The sequence below is a fragment of the Poecile atricapillus genome, chromosome 13 (genome assembly GCF_030490865.1).
Source record: "Poecile atricapillus isolate bPoeAtr1 chromosome 13, bPoeAtr1.hap1, whole genome shotgun sequence".
In the NCBI taxonomy this organism is placed as follows: domain Eukaryota; kingdom Metazoa; phylum Chordata; class Aves; order Passeriformes; family Paridae; genus Poecile; species Poecile atricapillus.
This window is the reverse complement of record NC_081261.1, coordinates 8,072,013-8,088,030: the sequence shown is the minus strand read 5'-3', so window position 1 is coordinate 8,088,030 and position 16,018 is coordinate 8,072,013. Positions and strand designations below refer to the sequence as shown.

Below are 16,018 nucleotides of genomic sequence, written 5' to 3'. Positions count from 1 at the left end.
CTGGGAATGCAGCCAGGGAGGTGCCCACGGCAGCAGAAACTCAAGGCAGAAGAAGTCAGGGTGGTTCTCATGCCTCTGCCTGGCTTGCCCCTTGTTTTTCCAAAAACACAGGGTGAAAACAATAGTCTTTTGAAAAGCACCAACCTTCTGGTGCCAAGCTGGGGGAGCCTCCCACACTGTGCATGGGCAAACAAAGCCACTGTGTGCTCCTGGAGCCCTGGCATGGGCAGCCAGCCCCGGCCTCTCCACCTGTTCCCACCCAGTGTGTCTGTGAGTCCCCGGGGAGCTCTGGCTGTCCCAACCCGGTCCAGGGCACCGTGGTGCGTTCTGGCAGCACAACCCGCTCAGGCTGGAACGTGGGGCTGGCTGGGGCTGAGCCAGGCTGTGTGGGAGCAGGTGTGTGCGTGTGCAGGGCTGTTTCTCCAGCTCCAACACAACGCCGCTCAAACTGACAGCAGGGTAAGCTCTGCTTCCATCTCCTGTGCCGGGAGAGGCAGCTCCGTGTGCTCGCTGTCTTGTCAGGAGAGCTGGCTTGGGAAGGAACAGTTGCTGGTGATGGTTCGTGCACATCTTGTAAGCTGTGCTGACAACAGCTCTTGACAACTCCTACCATCAACTGCAAATCTCCCAGTGCTTCGTGTTTGCTTCAAGGCCCGGGTCCAGAATTCATTCAATCCATGGGGAATCAGGAAGAAAGGAAGAGGAGGGGGGAGCAAAAAGGGGTTTCTAGCTGCTCTGGTCAAAGGGACATGTGAAAATGAGGTCTCTTAAGGCTCCAGCAGTAGGCACTGAACAAAAAGAATGAGAATTTCCAAAATTAAAAAAAAAAATAAATTCAGGAATTTTAAGCAGGTCTCATGAATTCAGAAGCCAACTCGGTATCAAAATTTTTGACTTGGCAAAGTTGCAACAACAAGGGATGAAAAAAATTGTGTGTGATTGCAAGTGGGTGTTTTCAAACAGCATCTTGTTTGGGGAAAATAATCCCTCTTGGTCTGCTTTGTTTTCTTGTGATGCTGGAAATAATTCCCCTCGGAGAGAAGAACTGGGGTTTTATTTTTCTGTCTAATCACGGGAGCTACCTCAGGTCATGCCTGACCACAGCTGGTCCCCCCCATCCTTGCTAGCACTGGGAGGAGTCGCCACCACAAAGTGTTAAAGAAACACGTGTGCAGGTCCAAAATCACACATTTCATTTAGCAATGAAGAAATCGGGCATGAGGAGCCTTGGCTGGAGGCATGTGCTTTTGGGGCTGAGCCCAAGGGCAGGGATGGAGGCTGCACGGATGCCCTGGGGCAGCAGCATCGCTCCCACTGCCAGGACCATTCTCTCCAGGGACCAGGAGTAGCAACTGCTTATAGTATTGCAATAGCTCCATAATGGCTTTATAATAGCTCCAGCCTCTTCACTGCTCCCCAGATTCACCACTTTAATTCTGTCCTGTCCAGGCTCTTGTTTCAGTGGGATTTGGGCGACCCAAGCCCACAGTGCTGCTCCTGGCCATGTGCGTGGACTGCAGCAGGGACCTCACCTGGTGCCAGCACGGGGGGCGAGGAGCACGGGCACTGGCAGGGAACAGGGGTCACACAGCTTGTGCCAGCTGCAGTCCCTCACGCTGGCAGACATCCCCAGTAACACTGATGGCTTTAGTGGCATCAATCCAGAGCGAGATGGGGGCAGCTACAACGACGTGACCCGGGGGGCAGGAAGGCTGTGGGTGCTGCTGAGGATTGCTCTTGCCCACCCAGCTGCAGCCTGGCCAGACGAACCACAGACCCACAACAGAGGTCATCCTTTTTATTTCTATTTTTTTTTCTTTCCTCAATACATCTTGAAAATCCCAGGCCTCGGCCAGCCAACCCGAGCAATGAGCACGGAAAACTCCGCAGAGGCTTGCTGCCCAGCTTTCACGGCTCGGCTGGGGACACTCTGCAGCCTGTGCCACCCCCGGCTGCCCGCCCGGCCACCGCCACCGCCACCGCCACCGGCTGCGAGCGGGGCTGCGCTGCGGGGACATCCCACAGGGGGGAGCCTTGTCACCAGCCTGCGGGGACACTGCCGGGGACACTGCCGGGACACTGCCGGGACAGCGCCGGGACACTGCCGGGACACTGCCGGGACACTGCGGGGACACTGCCGGGACACTGCCGGGACACTGCGGGGACACTGCCGGGACAGCGCCGGGACACTGCCGGGACACTGCCGGGACACTGCCGGGACAGCTCCGGGACACTGCCGGGACACTGCCGGGACACTGCCGGGACACTGCCGGGACACTCCCGGGACACTGCCGGGACATCCCCAGCACAGGCAGCCCCCGCTCCCGGCGCTGGGCCTGGGGGCTTGACCCGGCCCTGGGGGCTCGACCCGGCCCTGGGGGCTCCATTCCCACCCCCTCAGAGTTAACAAATGCAAAGCGAACTGCGTTCATCCTCACGGGGCTGGGCAGAGATCCCTCCAGAGCCACCACAGCTCAGGTGTTCAGAGCTGATCTGGGATTTACCAAGCTACTATGATCAAGGAAATCTGTTTCTAAAGGGTGTCACTGGGAAAAAATCACCCCGTGGAGTGTCCCAACAGTTCTCTGTGCCTGGAGGATGCTGATGAGCTGAACCCCCAACCCAGATCCCCACATTCCCACTGGATCAGCTTTAAACTGAACAGTGAAGGCTTAAAACTGGTTTAGTAAACCAGAGACCTAGCTGTTAAACCACTCTGACCTCAGGTAACACTGGAGTTGTCTTGTCCCACTTCAAAGATAAGTACATGGCACTACCAGACAGATGGAAGCAAGGTATGGACATGGCATCAGTGCCCAGCTGCACTGTGAAATGGAAATACAGAGCTGGACCCCGTGAGAGGACAGGAAAGGCAAGAGGTGTTTCCTTAGGGGAAACCACAGCAAAGTGCCAGAGCCCAGGTTGGCAGCATGGGGAGAACAAACCCCACAGAAGCGCAGCCTCCTCTGCCTTCATGGGCAAAGCCCGTGCCAGAAGCAACTTTTCTCCTCACTTTGTTTATACCAGAAAAACTCAAAATTTTAAACTTACTGTGAGCACATATTTCTTCAGAGGAATCCACAGCTTTCTGCACTTGGAATCGCCTCTGTCCAAAGAAACAAAGACGAGTTTAAAGAAAATATTCATGGCTCAAATCACCATTTTCTTCTGTGAGTTTCAAAACCTCCCACACTGAGTGTGCCAGACAGAGCCAGCAACAACACCCATATCATCCAACTCAGAATTTAAAATCTTTGGGCTTGATCTGTGACATGAAATGGACGTGGGGCAGGAGGGATGACAGAGCCTCAGCGACAAAGGGGTAATACAAGGACCCATGCTGGGAAAGGATGGGGAGCATTGCATGAGCCAGGTTGTAATCAGTTAATTTAACTTGAGTTTGGCTGGGAATAATTAAGAAGGAGGTGATAATTTTCCTCTGTATCAAGTGCCCAATCTCTTCCTGGACAGGCTTTCACCTGGGAAGTGACACCTTGCCAGGACAGAGATCTGGTCCCTGCATGCAGATGCACAGGCAGTAACCTATCAGCTGCACTGACACTGTTTGCATGACACTTCCTTTAAAGAGGGAGAGAAAAACAAAACACTTGTCCCTGCTTTTTAAGGCTGCTGTGTAAACAGTCCTGTAGGTTTTGGGGGACACACCTAAAGGAGGCAGGTGAGGTGAGGCTGATCAGGTCATGGAGCTGCCTCTCCAGGGCTGAGTGAGCAGCCAAGTGCTCTCTAGAGCTCTCCCCAGAGCTATGGGCACTGCTGCTGACAGGCTGAAATCCCCATCCAGCCACTGTCCCCAGTCAATTGGGCTGGAGGGGTCCTGACCCATCTCCCAGCCCATGCTCATCTACCTCACTCCTGACACATGGTGAGCCCACAGCAAGTTAAATGTACATCTTGAATCCCTTGCTTTGCCTCATGTTGATGAAATAAAAGTTTCCCCACCCCACCCTATTTTCTTATTTCTAGCCTAAACACATCATCCTGTGCACACAGATCCAAGAGCTCTGCAATGCTCTAAGGCCTTTTCTACAACCCTGATCAGGACATTCCCAAATCACCTTGACAGCCCTTGTTGGGAAGCATCTGTCTCTGGCCAGCTTGTGTCTAGAAAGATCAGAATTTGGTTCCAAACCTCTATTTTTTTTCCTTCCTGGAACCAAAAGGTACAGCCTGGAGTTTCCTGTGGTGCTGGCTTCTATCCCAAGATGTGTTTCCTTCAGTAGAAGAGGCTCTTACCTCTTGAATTTTTGTGGCCTCACTGATGAAGTTCACTGCTTACCCCATCACGCTGCACAAGGCTGTGCTGGGAATCAGGGTTAAATAAGATGGAAAAACTGGGTGCATTTGTACAGCTGAGGGCACAAAGTGCTGCCAAGAGACAGGAACTCCTTGGGATAGTTTTGTCACTGGGAAAGCACACCCTAAGCTGGCTCTGATGGGTGGTCTAACCTTGTTTTCAGTGAATACTGGACTACTTCAGTGTGCCAAAACAGGCATGAAAGGGACCAAGCCTGTGGGGTAGGTGTGGCACAATACCTGATTCCAGTTACATCTCCATCCCCAATTACTATTCATTAATCAAAACAGATTCATTATACAGGCAAAACTCCCCCCAGCATTGCCAGGTCCAGGGCTTGTGTCCTGCCTCTGTTTGCTCCTGCTAGGAACTGCAGCAGCACGCAGGGACTGTGCAGCAGGCAGAGCAGTGGGAACGTATTTTCCCCAATACAGGAAAGCTGAGAAAACTAAAAATAATTCCTGGAAGAGGTGGGTGTGCAGGAGGGTTGCCCCATGCCTGCAGTGCTCTGGGATGTATTGTACAGCACAGGGACATATCCCCTTTGCTGTGTACAGACCAGGGGGCCTGGGGGGCTTCCCAGGGCAAGCAGTGTGGGAGAGCACCATAAAACATCCTCCACCTCACCAGGGAGGGGGTGGCTTTCTAATTACCCAGGTGGGTTTCTATTGTAAGGAGAACAGCAATGCAGGATTTGACGCCAGGGCTCTGAATGTGTCACCTGCCAAGGGCAATTTAGCAAGTGGCCTGTGCTTTATTTTCCTGTTGTCCACAGCCAAGGGCCAGCACAAGCCAAGACCCCACCCCTCTGGGACCTGCCACCCTGATAAACGGATTTACCTCATGTCTGCCTTCCCTTAAAACCCACATTGTGGTGTGAAAAGGGTTTTGTGGATGCATGGGGCTATATATACTATTATTGTGTCTTTAATTAGGGCAGATACCAAAATGCTTTAGGATTTTGACCATCCCATGAACAACTGCCCAAACTGCCTGTTTGGTTACGTAGCAGGAAAAGAAGAAACAAAGCATCAACATTTTATCAGTTAAGTCGAGAGGATCCGGCTGACGCTCAGGACAGTGCTTTGCAAGCAGACTGTCCCTCAGCATCATACAGTGCAGGCTCTGGTGCTGGGCAGCTGATGGCTCATGAGCTCCAGGCTGCCCAGCACTACTGACAGTACATGTTCTTCATAACCGGGTAAAATCAACAAATCAACAGAATTTGCCTTCCAGACTTTTTTTTTTCCCTATCCAGAACCAAACCAAAAACAGGTCTCTAGGCAGTGGAAAAATCAAAGGGAAAGCACCTTCAGCATTGTTTCTCAGCTGACCCATGGAGTGACCAGTGGGCTGTTCCCATGGGCGATGGGGGAGCACCCAGCCCTGTGGCCTCCAGAGCCCAACTGGGCTTGACCCACACATGCCCAGTGACTTATGGAGCAAAGCACCAAAATCAGCTTCTAAACAGCTCTGTCCAATTCAGCTCTGCCACTGATCCACCCCGAGATCTCCAGACCACCCATTTCTGTGCCTCAGTTTACCCAGCTGCAAACAGAGATGTGTACATCTAATCTCTTCTACTGCAAGGACATTGCACAAAGTGGTCTATAAGTGCAGATTTATTAACACAGCAAGACCCAAGCCTGCTTCTGCCTAAGGTGGAAAATCAAGCAGCGATACAATTGGGATCACTGCACTCATTGCTGGGTGACCTGCAGAAGTGCTGGCTCCCGCTTGCCAGGCCTGAGCAGCTAATGTGGAAAAAACCTGGAGCAATGTGGGAAGGCTTGTCCCAGCACACTGCTTTGTTTGCTGACAACTAGTGCAAGTGACAATGTTATGAGTGACTTTTAAGATCACTGTGACTTTAATTAGAAAGGACATTTTTAATAGCCTGGGCAAAGAGCTGTGTGGTCCTGCCAGCGGCTGCTCGCGGCACAGCTCACGCCCAGGGATGCTGTTATTCCTCTGGCATGTGATAGCAATATCATGTGTGAACTGACAGAGCAGACATGCCAACATTTTTTTAGCTGCACAAGCTGTCTCAGACAAGAAAAAAACCCATCTATATGGCCTCAGGGCACAACCCTCCAAAATTACCTGTGTGCACATAGAAAATGCATGCAGATTTCCAAGCTATATGCATGGGTTTTAATCAATGAGCTTCCCTGATACATGGGAAACACTTCATTCCCAGTAATTGTCCTTTGACAGCTCTAACAAGTAGGATCTGTTCGGGATGGTAATGATTAAAATGCTGACTCACAGAGGGCTTTCCATGCTGGTGGGGCTGCACCAGCTTTGTGCTCACTTGGAAGGTATTTTGTATCCCTGCTTTTCAACCAATCTGCAATTTTAATCCTCTGGTTACAAACGGGTTGTTTGTGGCTTTGCCCAGATGACTCCAGGTTTCCCTTCTACAGAGTCTGGAGAGAGAGGGCTCTCCCCTCACTCGCTGAGGGGCAGCAGGGCAGGGAAAATCCCTGTGCTTTGTACAGCCAGGAGTACTGAGGAGCTGGTCTGTGTGCTCTGGGCAGAAGAGAGAGGAGTGACAGGTCTCCAGCAGCAGGAGCTGAGCCCACAGGCCTGCACTTCAGACACCAGCTGAGGTGAGGTGTCAAACCCCCGGGCAGGTTGCTGGCTCTGCAATGCCCTTGAGCATTTCACAGCAGGACAGAAAACTACTTCTCAAAGGTATTGAGGTGCATCCCCCTGCCTTGCCATTGTTCTGCTGGCTGTGGCCACTTGCCTGCATGTTATGATGTGTTTGTCCCTGTGTCCCCTTCTGCTTGTGGGGCAGCTCCCCAAGTGCCATGTCCAGTGCAGTCCTGTTCCCTTGAACCTCACTTTTTCTGCTCTTTCATCACCTTGAAGCAGCAGTGATTAACTCAGGGAGATGGGTGTACCTCAGGGTCAGTCAGGGAATTGAAAGGAGAAGGAAAAAGGCAGCACCTCTGCCTGTCACAGGGCCAGAGTTACCATGGGCAGATGCTGTGCCTGTGTGCCATGGGACACTGAGAGGCAGAGCCAGTGGGCTGTTTGGCACTGCTGGCACAGCACACTGCTTTGGGGCCAAGAACCCATGGTACCCCATGGAGCAGCCAGGATCCCTGCTCAGGGTGAGCCAGCCTTGGTGGGACCATTCACCCACAGGAAAACAGACGAAGAAGCTTCTGTGAACACCATCTCCCCATTCCTCCATCAGCTGCATAGCAGCTCCTCACAGCCATTAATGATACTGTCTGTAACTACCAAAAGGCTTTTTGGATTTCTTCTAAGGATTTTCCTTTCCCAAGCACAGATGATGGCTCAGCTGCAGCTTATTCCGCTCAGGCTATGGGCAGATCCTGCCTGGAGTAGCAGCAGCCATGCCTTTGGTGCAGCAGCCCTCACTGTAAGGAGATTGCCAACTCCAGAAAACTCTTCCCCTAATTACAGCACTGGAGCATGGAGAAAACCACATAAATGATTCACACAGTGTTCCCAAGCTGCAGCCGCGTAAATTAGAGAGATTTCCAAATGCTACCGAGCCACGCTCGCTGTTATCTGTATGGAAATGCAGAAACTTTCATAAAGAGGCGAGAAGGAAAAAAACCTGCCGTTAAACGCATCTCTGCAAACCAAGAAGATCTGGGAGGTCTATCCTCTATAGATCTTTACAGAAGGGTTGTTAAAACTCCTCAGGGAATTCTCATAGGAGGGAGCAGGCAGATAGCAGGGGAACTATAGAAATGCATACGCTTGTTATTTTGGAGGGACATGGGGTTGGAGCCTCTGCTGGCAAGCAGAGGATGAAAAGGAGAAGGCAAGAGGACTTGGGGCCAGCAGAAAGGGATGGCTGGTGGCAGGGAAGAGAGTTAAAAGTGTCCCATTGTTAGGGAAGTTTGCTCTCCTTCAGACCATCCCGCTCCCAGGGACACCCGCCGCCTTTTGAAGTGCAACCTTAGGCGGTTCCTTGTCACCCATTGGAGCGGGAGCTTTTTTACCACATTAAGTCATTGGGTAACAAATGAATGGGGGGTTTTGACTATTCACAACTTCACCTTATAAATATCAGGGTTGGAGGTTCCTGCAGCTTTGCTCCATCCCCATAGCTCACCTTGGGAAAGAGTGGAGGGAGGCAGCCCTGCTTGTGCGGAGACCTACAGAGCAGCCAAAGGGATCCAACCCCACTCCTTGTGACAGCCATGAAGAGAAGCACCCTCCTCATCCTTTCCATCACAGGGGTCTACAGTGCCATTCTCCACACAGCAGCATGGTAGGGTCCAACTTGGTGGAAAGGATATTTTTTTAGAGATGCTCTTCAGCCTGTGGTAAGGTGATTTATTTTATTTTCTTTGTTTCAGGTCTGTGAATAACTTTCTGATGACAGGACCTAAGGTAATTAACATACGGACTGTGAGGAATTTGAATGGAGTGATTTTGTTTTGCAAATGGGAAATAGTGCTTTCCAAGGAACCAGACTTCCCAGAGCATATCAGCTCCAAGTCCAGCCAAGTACAGAGGGGAAGGACTCGCAACCTGCTTATATTTTCACTGATAACTGCTAAAACAGGGTGGATTTTAACCCTGCTGTTTCCCATGCCAGGCTTACCTGACGTACTCCAGCAGTGTGGCGGCCGGGGCACACAGTGGGATGGAGGAGTGCAAGTTCCAGTTCGGGTGGGAGCGCTGGAACTGCCCCGAGAGCGCCCTGCAGCTCTCCACCCACAACCGGCTCCGCAGCGGTGAGTGCACGTTCACCTGCGGCACCTCTCCCTGCCCCGGGATGCTCTGGGTGCCGGCTGGGATGTGCTCTGGAGAGAGCTGGTGCTGCTTGATTTAACTGACTGATGGAAAAGGGCCTTCCTGTCCCAAAAATCACAGTCCGTTTTCCTTTCCTGTATTAACTGATGTCACAAATAGCAATAACATTTTCCTAGGGCTCCCAGGCTCAGTCTTTCCTGCACTGCTGCTCCATGGGTCTGCTCCTACCCCTTTGTGTGCAGCATCCCGGGGAGTGCAGTGCTAGAGACACCCGAGCTTCCAGTGGGGAGAAATGCAGGAGAGGCAAAGGGAGAAACCAGAGATGTGCAGTAAGAAACTGCCTTCATAAGAAAGCTGCGGATATATTTCAATATTATCTATTTCAATGGGCAGAAGTCTCCTTTTACCCAGAGCAGCATCTCTATTTGAATCTTTTCAGAAGCCAAAAAGGACTACACTAGGAGTGTAGGTGCAACCAGCTGTTAGCACAGGTTCAAAGGATCAATGACCATTTTCTCCAGCAGGCAAGATCAAAGCACAACATACCCCCAGGCAGGAAAGGATGGAGATGAGCTGAGTGCCAGGTGAAAGGAGAAATAACTCACTTTAGCTAGGGCAGGGCTCTGGCATTTCCTTAAAATCCTCCCCTGGCAAGAAGTTCCATCCCCTGTATGGACACCTGCATAATATGATATCAAATTGATGTACCCTGCGATGCTGAAGCCTGAAAAGATCCAGTCATGAGCATTTAATTTCTGTAGCACCTTACCTTTTGCACAGAGTATGTGGATATTTTCTCCTTGCACCTTTGCAGCACAGGAGATTCTCATTCCTGATAATCTGGAATTGATGTCTGTATTTGCATGTGACAGCATTTTTCTTCCTTCTCCCCCAGCTACCCGGGAAACCTCCTTCATGCATGCCATCAGCTCAGCCGGGGTCATGTACACCCTCACCAGGAACTGCAGCCTGGGAGACTTCGAGAGCTGCGGCTGTGATGACTCCAGGAACGGCCGCGTCGGTGAGTGACTGTCCCAGGACAGACTGACCCTGTCCCTCTGTCCTCACACACAGCCCCACAGACTTCAGGGCAGAATTTGGGGCAGGTCTGTGCTTAAGCCTGTGTCTGTCTTGCAGGTGGCCGAGGCTGGGTCTGGGGAGGATGCAGTGACAATGTGGAGTTTGGGGAGAAGGTTTCCAAGCTCTTCGTGGATGCCTTGGAAACAGGGCATGATACCCGTGCGCTGATTAACCTGCACAACAACGAAGTGGGGAGACTTGTAAGTAATAATAATAGTAATAATAATAATAATGTCTATATTGAAAACAAAATCTAGGTTGTTTAGGTTCCCATTTTCAGGCCCCTGTGACAATCCAGGCCTGGTAGTGGCTGCATGGGGGTGGAAACACAGCCAGAATCTGGCCTTGAATCTCAACACAGGGAATCACAGTAAGAGTTGTTCCCACTTCCAGGTTCTGCAGCTGTGTAATGCAGTTAACTGCTGGCACACACCACTTACTCAGAAATGCATGGGATTTGTACTCACCTCTAGGCTTGTCTAGTCTGTAAAACAAAGCCAGACCCACCTTCCTTACTTTCTTGCAATATGCATTTCCAAGCTCTTCGCCGGGAAGCCAGGTGTGAGCTAGCCCTGCTCACAAGCCAGCCAGACTCGCCCCCCACTCCCACCTGGGCCATGGAGGCTCTTGCCAAACCTCCTTGTCTGTAAAAACAAGGATGACAACACTTAACATACCTATCTCATAGGGCGTGTCAAGGCTTAATCTCACATAGATACTAGTGATTTGGGACCTTATAAATACCAGAGGGAGCTAGGCAGATAATATCTGTGAAGTGCTTGGCCTGGAGGAGATTGGGTATGATTATTCCAAAGCAGTTTCACACATTTTGAATGAAACCTCTGAAAGGGACATGGGTTGATGCTGGTGAGTGGCGTGAGAAGGGAATGACCTGACAAAGGCACTTTTTTCCTTGCCTGGATTCTTCTGGAAGGGCTGGGTACAATAGTTTGTGCTCACTTACGTCTGGGAAAGATGTTTTCCAGGAACTAAGAGCATCTGCTCTTGGAAGGACCTGAAGTCACACCAAGCATGAGCCACTTTAGATGCAGTGTCCCCAAATTACTAGTGCTGTAGAGCCTGATTTTGAGATTTCCTAATTTCTTCACCTCATCCCAAGGCAGTGAAAGACACAATGAAGAGAGCCTGCAAGTGCCATGGGGTGTCAGGCAGCTGCAGCATCCAGACCTGCTGGCTGCAGCTCGCCGAGTTCCGCGAGATTGGCAACTACCTGAAGATCAAATACGACCAAGCCCACAAGCTGGAAATGGACAAGAGGCGCGTGAGAGCCGGCAACAGCGCTGACAGCCGCGGCGCCACGGCAGAGACCTTCCACCACATCCATGCCACGGAGCTCATCTTCCTGGAGGACTCCCCCGACTACTGCACGAGGAACGCCAGCCTGGGCCACCACGGCACCGAGGGCCGCGAGTGCCTACAGACTGGCAAGAACCTCTCACAGTGGGAGAAGAAGAGCTGCCGGCGGCTCTGCACCGAGTGCGGCCTGCGAGTGGAGGAGCGGAGGACGGAGGTGGTGGCCAGCTGCAACTGCAAGTTCCACTGGTGCTGCACGGTGCGCTGCGAGCAGTGCCGGACGCTGGTGGCCAAGCACTTCTGCACCCGCCGTGACTCTGCTGCCCCCAACCACATCAGGCAGAGGAACAGGGGGCACAGGAGATAGGGGACACTTTGGTGTCCTCACACAAGGGGAAGGAGCGTCCTGGGGTCCAGAGGGTTGAGTGTGCACCGTGTGAGGTGATGGGGTCTCCTGTGGATGGATGTGGTGGGATTAGGAAGCACAAGGCGCGGGCGCTGAGGGACCGTGGTCCATCTTGCTTCCATGTTTTTTCCTCAACATTTACCAGTAGCTTCTTTCTTCTTGGGAGTCACTTTATCTGTGTATTGGACAGAGGGAGGAATTTCATGGCTTTGGTGGGCTCAACCCCTTACATCCTTGTCAGTGGGTTTGCCAATGCCAGCAGTGGGGCTCCAGCCCCACAGCCAGAGGTGGGAACAGGTGCTGTGGCCAAAAGCAGGTCCAGCCAGGTGATCCCATCCCTGCAGCTTCAGGTCCCAGCCGTTCATGCACAGCAGCTGCTTGGCAGCATTTCTGGAGGAAAACTTATGCACTTTGTGATGTGAGAGGTTTGACAGTGTTGTGGTGTGTATTACCACAACTGCAGCTTTGAAAAGTTTACAGCCAGTGTTTACATATTTCCCTCAACCCCCCCACTTTTTTTCTCCTCCTTTTTGAATTTTGTATTTTGGCACAAGAAGCCTTGCCCCAAATAGACAATAGCTTCATGTATTTGTACTGGATAAAATTAAGCAGTTTACAGTTCCTATACTTTTTTTTGTTTTAAAATAGCAGATAAGAATTCAGAATTCTTTATGCCTAATGATGTTTATTAATAAGTTGTATTATTGCTTAGCACAATTGTTTTCACTATATATTTTGAAGGTATCCCTGAAGAGTTAGATTCTGGACTGTATTTTGCAATAAACCACAATGGAAAAGAATTGGCTTTTTCCTTTCTGGCTTCCTAGCAGTATGATTTTAGGTGCAAAATTGTCCTTTTCTGTGTAAAACCCAGCAATTCCACGAATTTCCTCATCATTAATCCAAAAGCCACCAAGGGCAATGAGTTTGTTCTCCTGGATCTCAGTAAGTTGGCTCCAGCCTCCAGTCCCCAGAGGGTTGGCTTTAGTACCTATCACCATAATCTCGCCCTTTCCAAGTGCTGAGTATGCAGACACAGCCTGGCTAAAGCCGATTTTGAAGCTCCCAAAGTCTCTTTAATTTGCTCGACCCGACATCCCCCAGACAATGCGAGGCTGCCCCGCTTTGATGTGGAAAGCGTCACCATCGGCACTCACTGAAAATTTCTTGGAGGCACGAGAGGAACCCTTTGAACTGGAGCAGGAGAGAAAACTTGGGGACAGTTGTGAATGTGTCTGCTGGTTCCCTGCTGCTCCGGGTGCCAGAAGCCCGGACGAGGTCGGGGAGGGCAGGAGGGGACAGCGCTGGCTGCTGCTGTCCCAGGGCAGCTCCTGCTCCTTGGAGTCAGAGCTGCTGCGGAGGGAGCCAGGGCTGTGCCATCACCCACACCCACGATGCAGGGCAAGGATGCTCGACAAGTTTGCTCTCCAGCCAGGGAAAGAGGAGGAGAGACAAGTGTAAAAACCACCCTGCAGTTCTGCCAGCACATTGCACCCACACTGCAAATGCTTCAATGCTATTTTATCCAGGTCTCCCTATGGCTCCCTGTGTAAACACAGCCTTGATACATACGAGAGCCGGATCAGGGAGATCAGCTTGCAAAACACATTTGGGAAGCACAGCTGACTTCCATGCTTTTATTTTATGCAAAGTGTGTTTTATTAGAGATGGAAGGGTGACACCATCAGTTAGGGGGGCTTTGCTGCCTTCAGGGTAGCTATTTCTAGTAAGTTACCCTACCTAAACAAAATACCCCAAGATTTTTGCACCGTGTTGTCACAACAGCAGTTGTAATCCCCCAAAATTTAGGCTAAACCGAGAATGATATAAACAGACAAGCAGAGCTGCTTTCTTGAGCACTGGTTATCTTGTCTGCACAAATAAAGAGACCCCCAGGGTCTCTTTATGTATTTGTTTGTACTGTGCTCCAGAGCCCCAGCAGCTGCAGGCACAGGGTACCACCAAAATCCCACAAAATGAGGTTATACAGAGCACAGGACAGTCTCTGTTGATGTGATGTCAGAGGAGGGAAATGATTTCACCAGGATAACTCCCAAGCACACATAAAAACCTTCCTGCTGTATGCCAGCAGCAGGTTAATAAACCACACAGGTAAATCCTGGGAGATGAGGGCCCCAGTAAGCAGGAATGGGTGGGACATGCTGTGTGTCATCTCACCACTTTCTCTGCACCATTTTTTGAAACTAACATTAATGCAGAAAATAAGAAGCAACAGGTTTGTAGGTGGCAACAGCACCAGACTTCTGTCTCACAAAGGCTCCATCCCAGGGAAATAGGGCTGGAGAGGAACGTAGAGATACCACTGCCAAGACCAATCCTTTTCTCACTGAGCCCTCCCATTCCCACCAACTCAGCATTCATATCCACCCCATTGTATTTAAATGCTGGAAATGAACTGCTCTTCCTTAAATCTATCATCAAAGTAATTTATATTTCTGGTAGCCAGACTCTCTAAGGCAATGAGCAAATCACACCCAAAAGCCAGAGACCAAATGCAAATTGAAGCAAACTCAAGAGAAAGTTACACATCATCCCATGACAGAGATTTCCATTCTCTTTTTATACCTTGCAGCAACAATACCAAGACTAAACAAATACAAAAACCAACTCTATGGCTTAGAGTGGCATCTTGCCAGAGATATTAAGTCCTAGAGAAGCTGAAGCTTCCTCATCCTCCCTCTTGTTGCTTGGATACAACAGTCATCAATTCTCACTACATTCACTACAAAACAATAGAAATTCAGGATCGTCTTAATCCATCACAGCACTGTCAGGGAACCCTGACACCCCTGCCTGCTGCTGTGGTTTCTGTAATAACTCTCACAAATGCCATGGGGCAGAGGGTAACAAACCCTGAGGATACCACAGGACTGAGCTCATCATTTCAGCTATGATTTTACCTGGGCAGCTTTTTCACTTCTGCAGAGCAGGAGTAAAACAAAGTGTTTCAAAGAAAACAGGAGCACACACAGCAGAACACAATCCTGTTACAGGCTGCTTTGTAAAGGCTCCTTCTCCCCCCACAGCCGAAGAGTTTTTGTAGGGACTGGTGATGCCTTCAAACCTGCACGTGTTTGGTCATGATCATGATCACCCAAAGTCAGCTCCAATCTGGGGCACTGATCTCAAACATCTGTAACCCACTGCACACCTAGAGGATGGGATGGGCTTGCTCTCTAAAGCCTTGAGGAGGAACCTGACCACTGTCCCACAGTCATAGTATTGTCATAGTGTTAATCCTAATAACAATGAAAAACCGAAAATCTTAATCTGGGCCAGGTGCTGCATGTACTCAACCCAAAATCTTGCTGCCTGTCCCCCAAGATCTGTCAGCACTGCTTCTTCTTTGAAGCAGGGGCCCTTCAGGCAGGGTTGTGGAGCCACTTGGACAGTTCTGGAGCAGCATCTTCATGTTTGACCAGCCACTTAAATGGATAGAGCATCCTCTGTGATAAGAAATCTGTGGAACAGCAGTGGAATCAGCTCTGAATCACCACTGCCTTTGTGGAAGGTTAACAGCAGTATCCCAGCAGTGTAGAACTGGATCTGTGCTGTTTCCTTTGCTGCCTCTGATAGAAAAGGGTGCAAGGATGACTCTGGCAGGGAATTCACACCATCACTGCCACCACCGTGTGTCCCCACAGCCTCTCCCAGCAGGCTGGCAGAGACACTTCTGCTTGGAGATTGAGGTACCTTCCTCATGCTCTCTCCTCAATATGTCACACTAGTGCAGAATGACCATCAGCAAGCAGAAAATCAAATTTATTTAATACACAAAGTGCAGGTCCTGCAGATGATTTTGCAAAGCAGTTTGGAGGTGGATGGCTTTTGGTCTGCTTCTGCTCCCTCCTGCCCTGGTCCCACCTAGCTGCAGGCTGTTCCCTTCCCCAAAGCCCCACCTAAGCCCCCACTGCATCCCACCACCATCCCTCCTTTTCCCCAGCCTGCTTCCCTTCAGCTGTTAAACTCCTTGCCTGCTGGATTACCTTTAATTTATGCCCCCAGTGCCCTTTCATGGATTATAATTCTGTATGAGATGTTTGTGCTGTATCCTCCCCCAGTATTAAAGTGTCAGGACTATATCCCCAGGCCATCCATCTTCAACACTTCCGCAAGGGCTTGGCAATTCCCTG

General features: G+C 50.6%; 1 protein-coding gene across 1 annotated transcript; it reads left to right on the top strand.

The window, feature by feature from the left end:
- The first annotated feature begins 8,505 nt into the window (after window positions 1–8,505).
- Window positions 8,506–11,825, top strand: WNT8A (Wnt family member 8A). The gene is made up of 6 exons (XM_058848821.1): window positions 8,506–8,576; window positions 8,665–8,698; window positions 8,907–9,045; window positions 9,960–10,085; window positions 10,202–10,344; window positions 11,265–11,825. The coding sequence occupies exons 1-6, from the start codon at window positions 8,506–8,508 to the stop codon at window positions 11,823–11,825; spliced, it is 1,074 nt and encodes a 357-aa protein (XP_058704804.1).
- The last annotated feature ends 4,193 nt before the right edge of the window (window positions 11,826–16,018 follow it).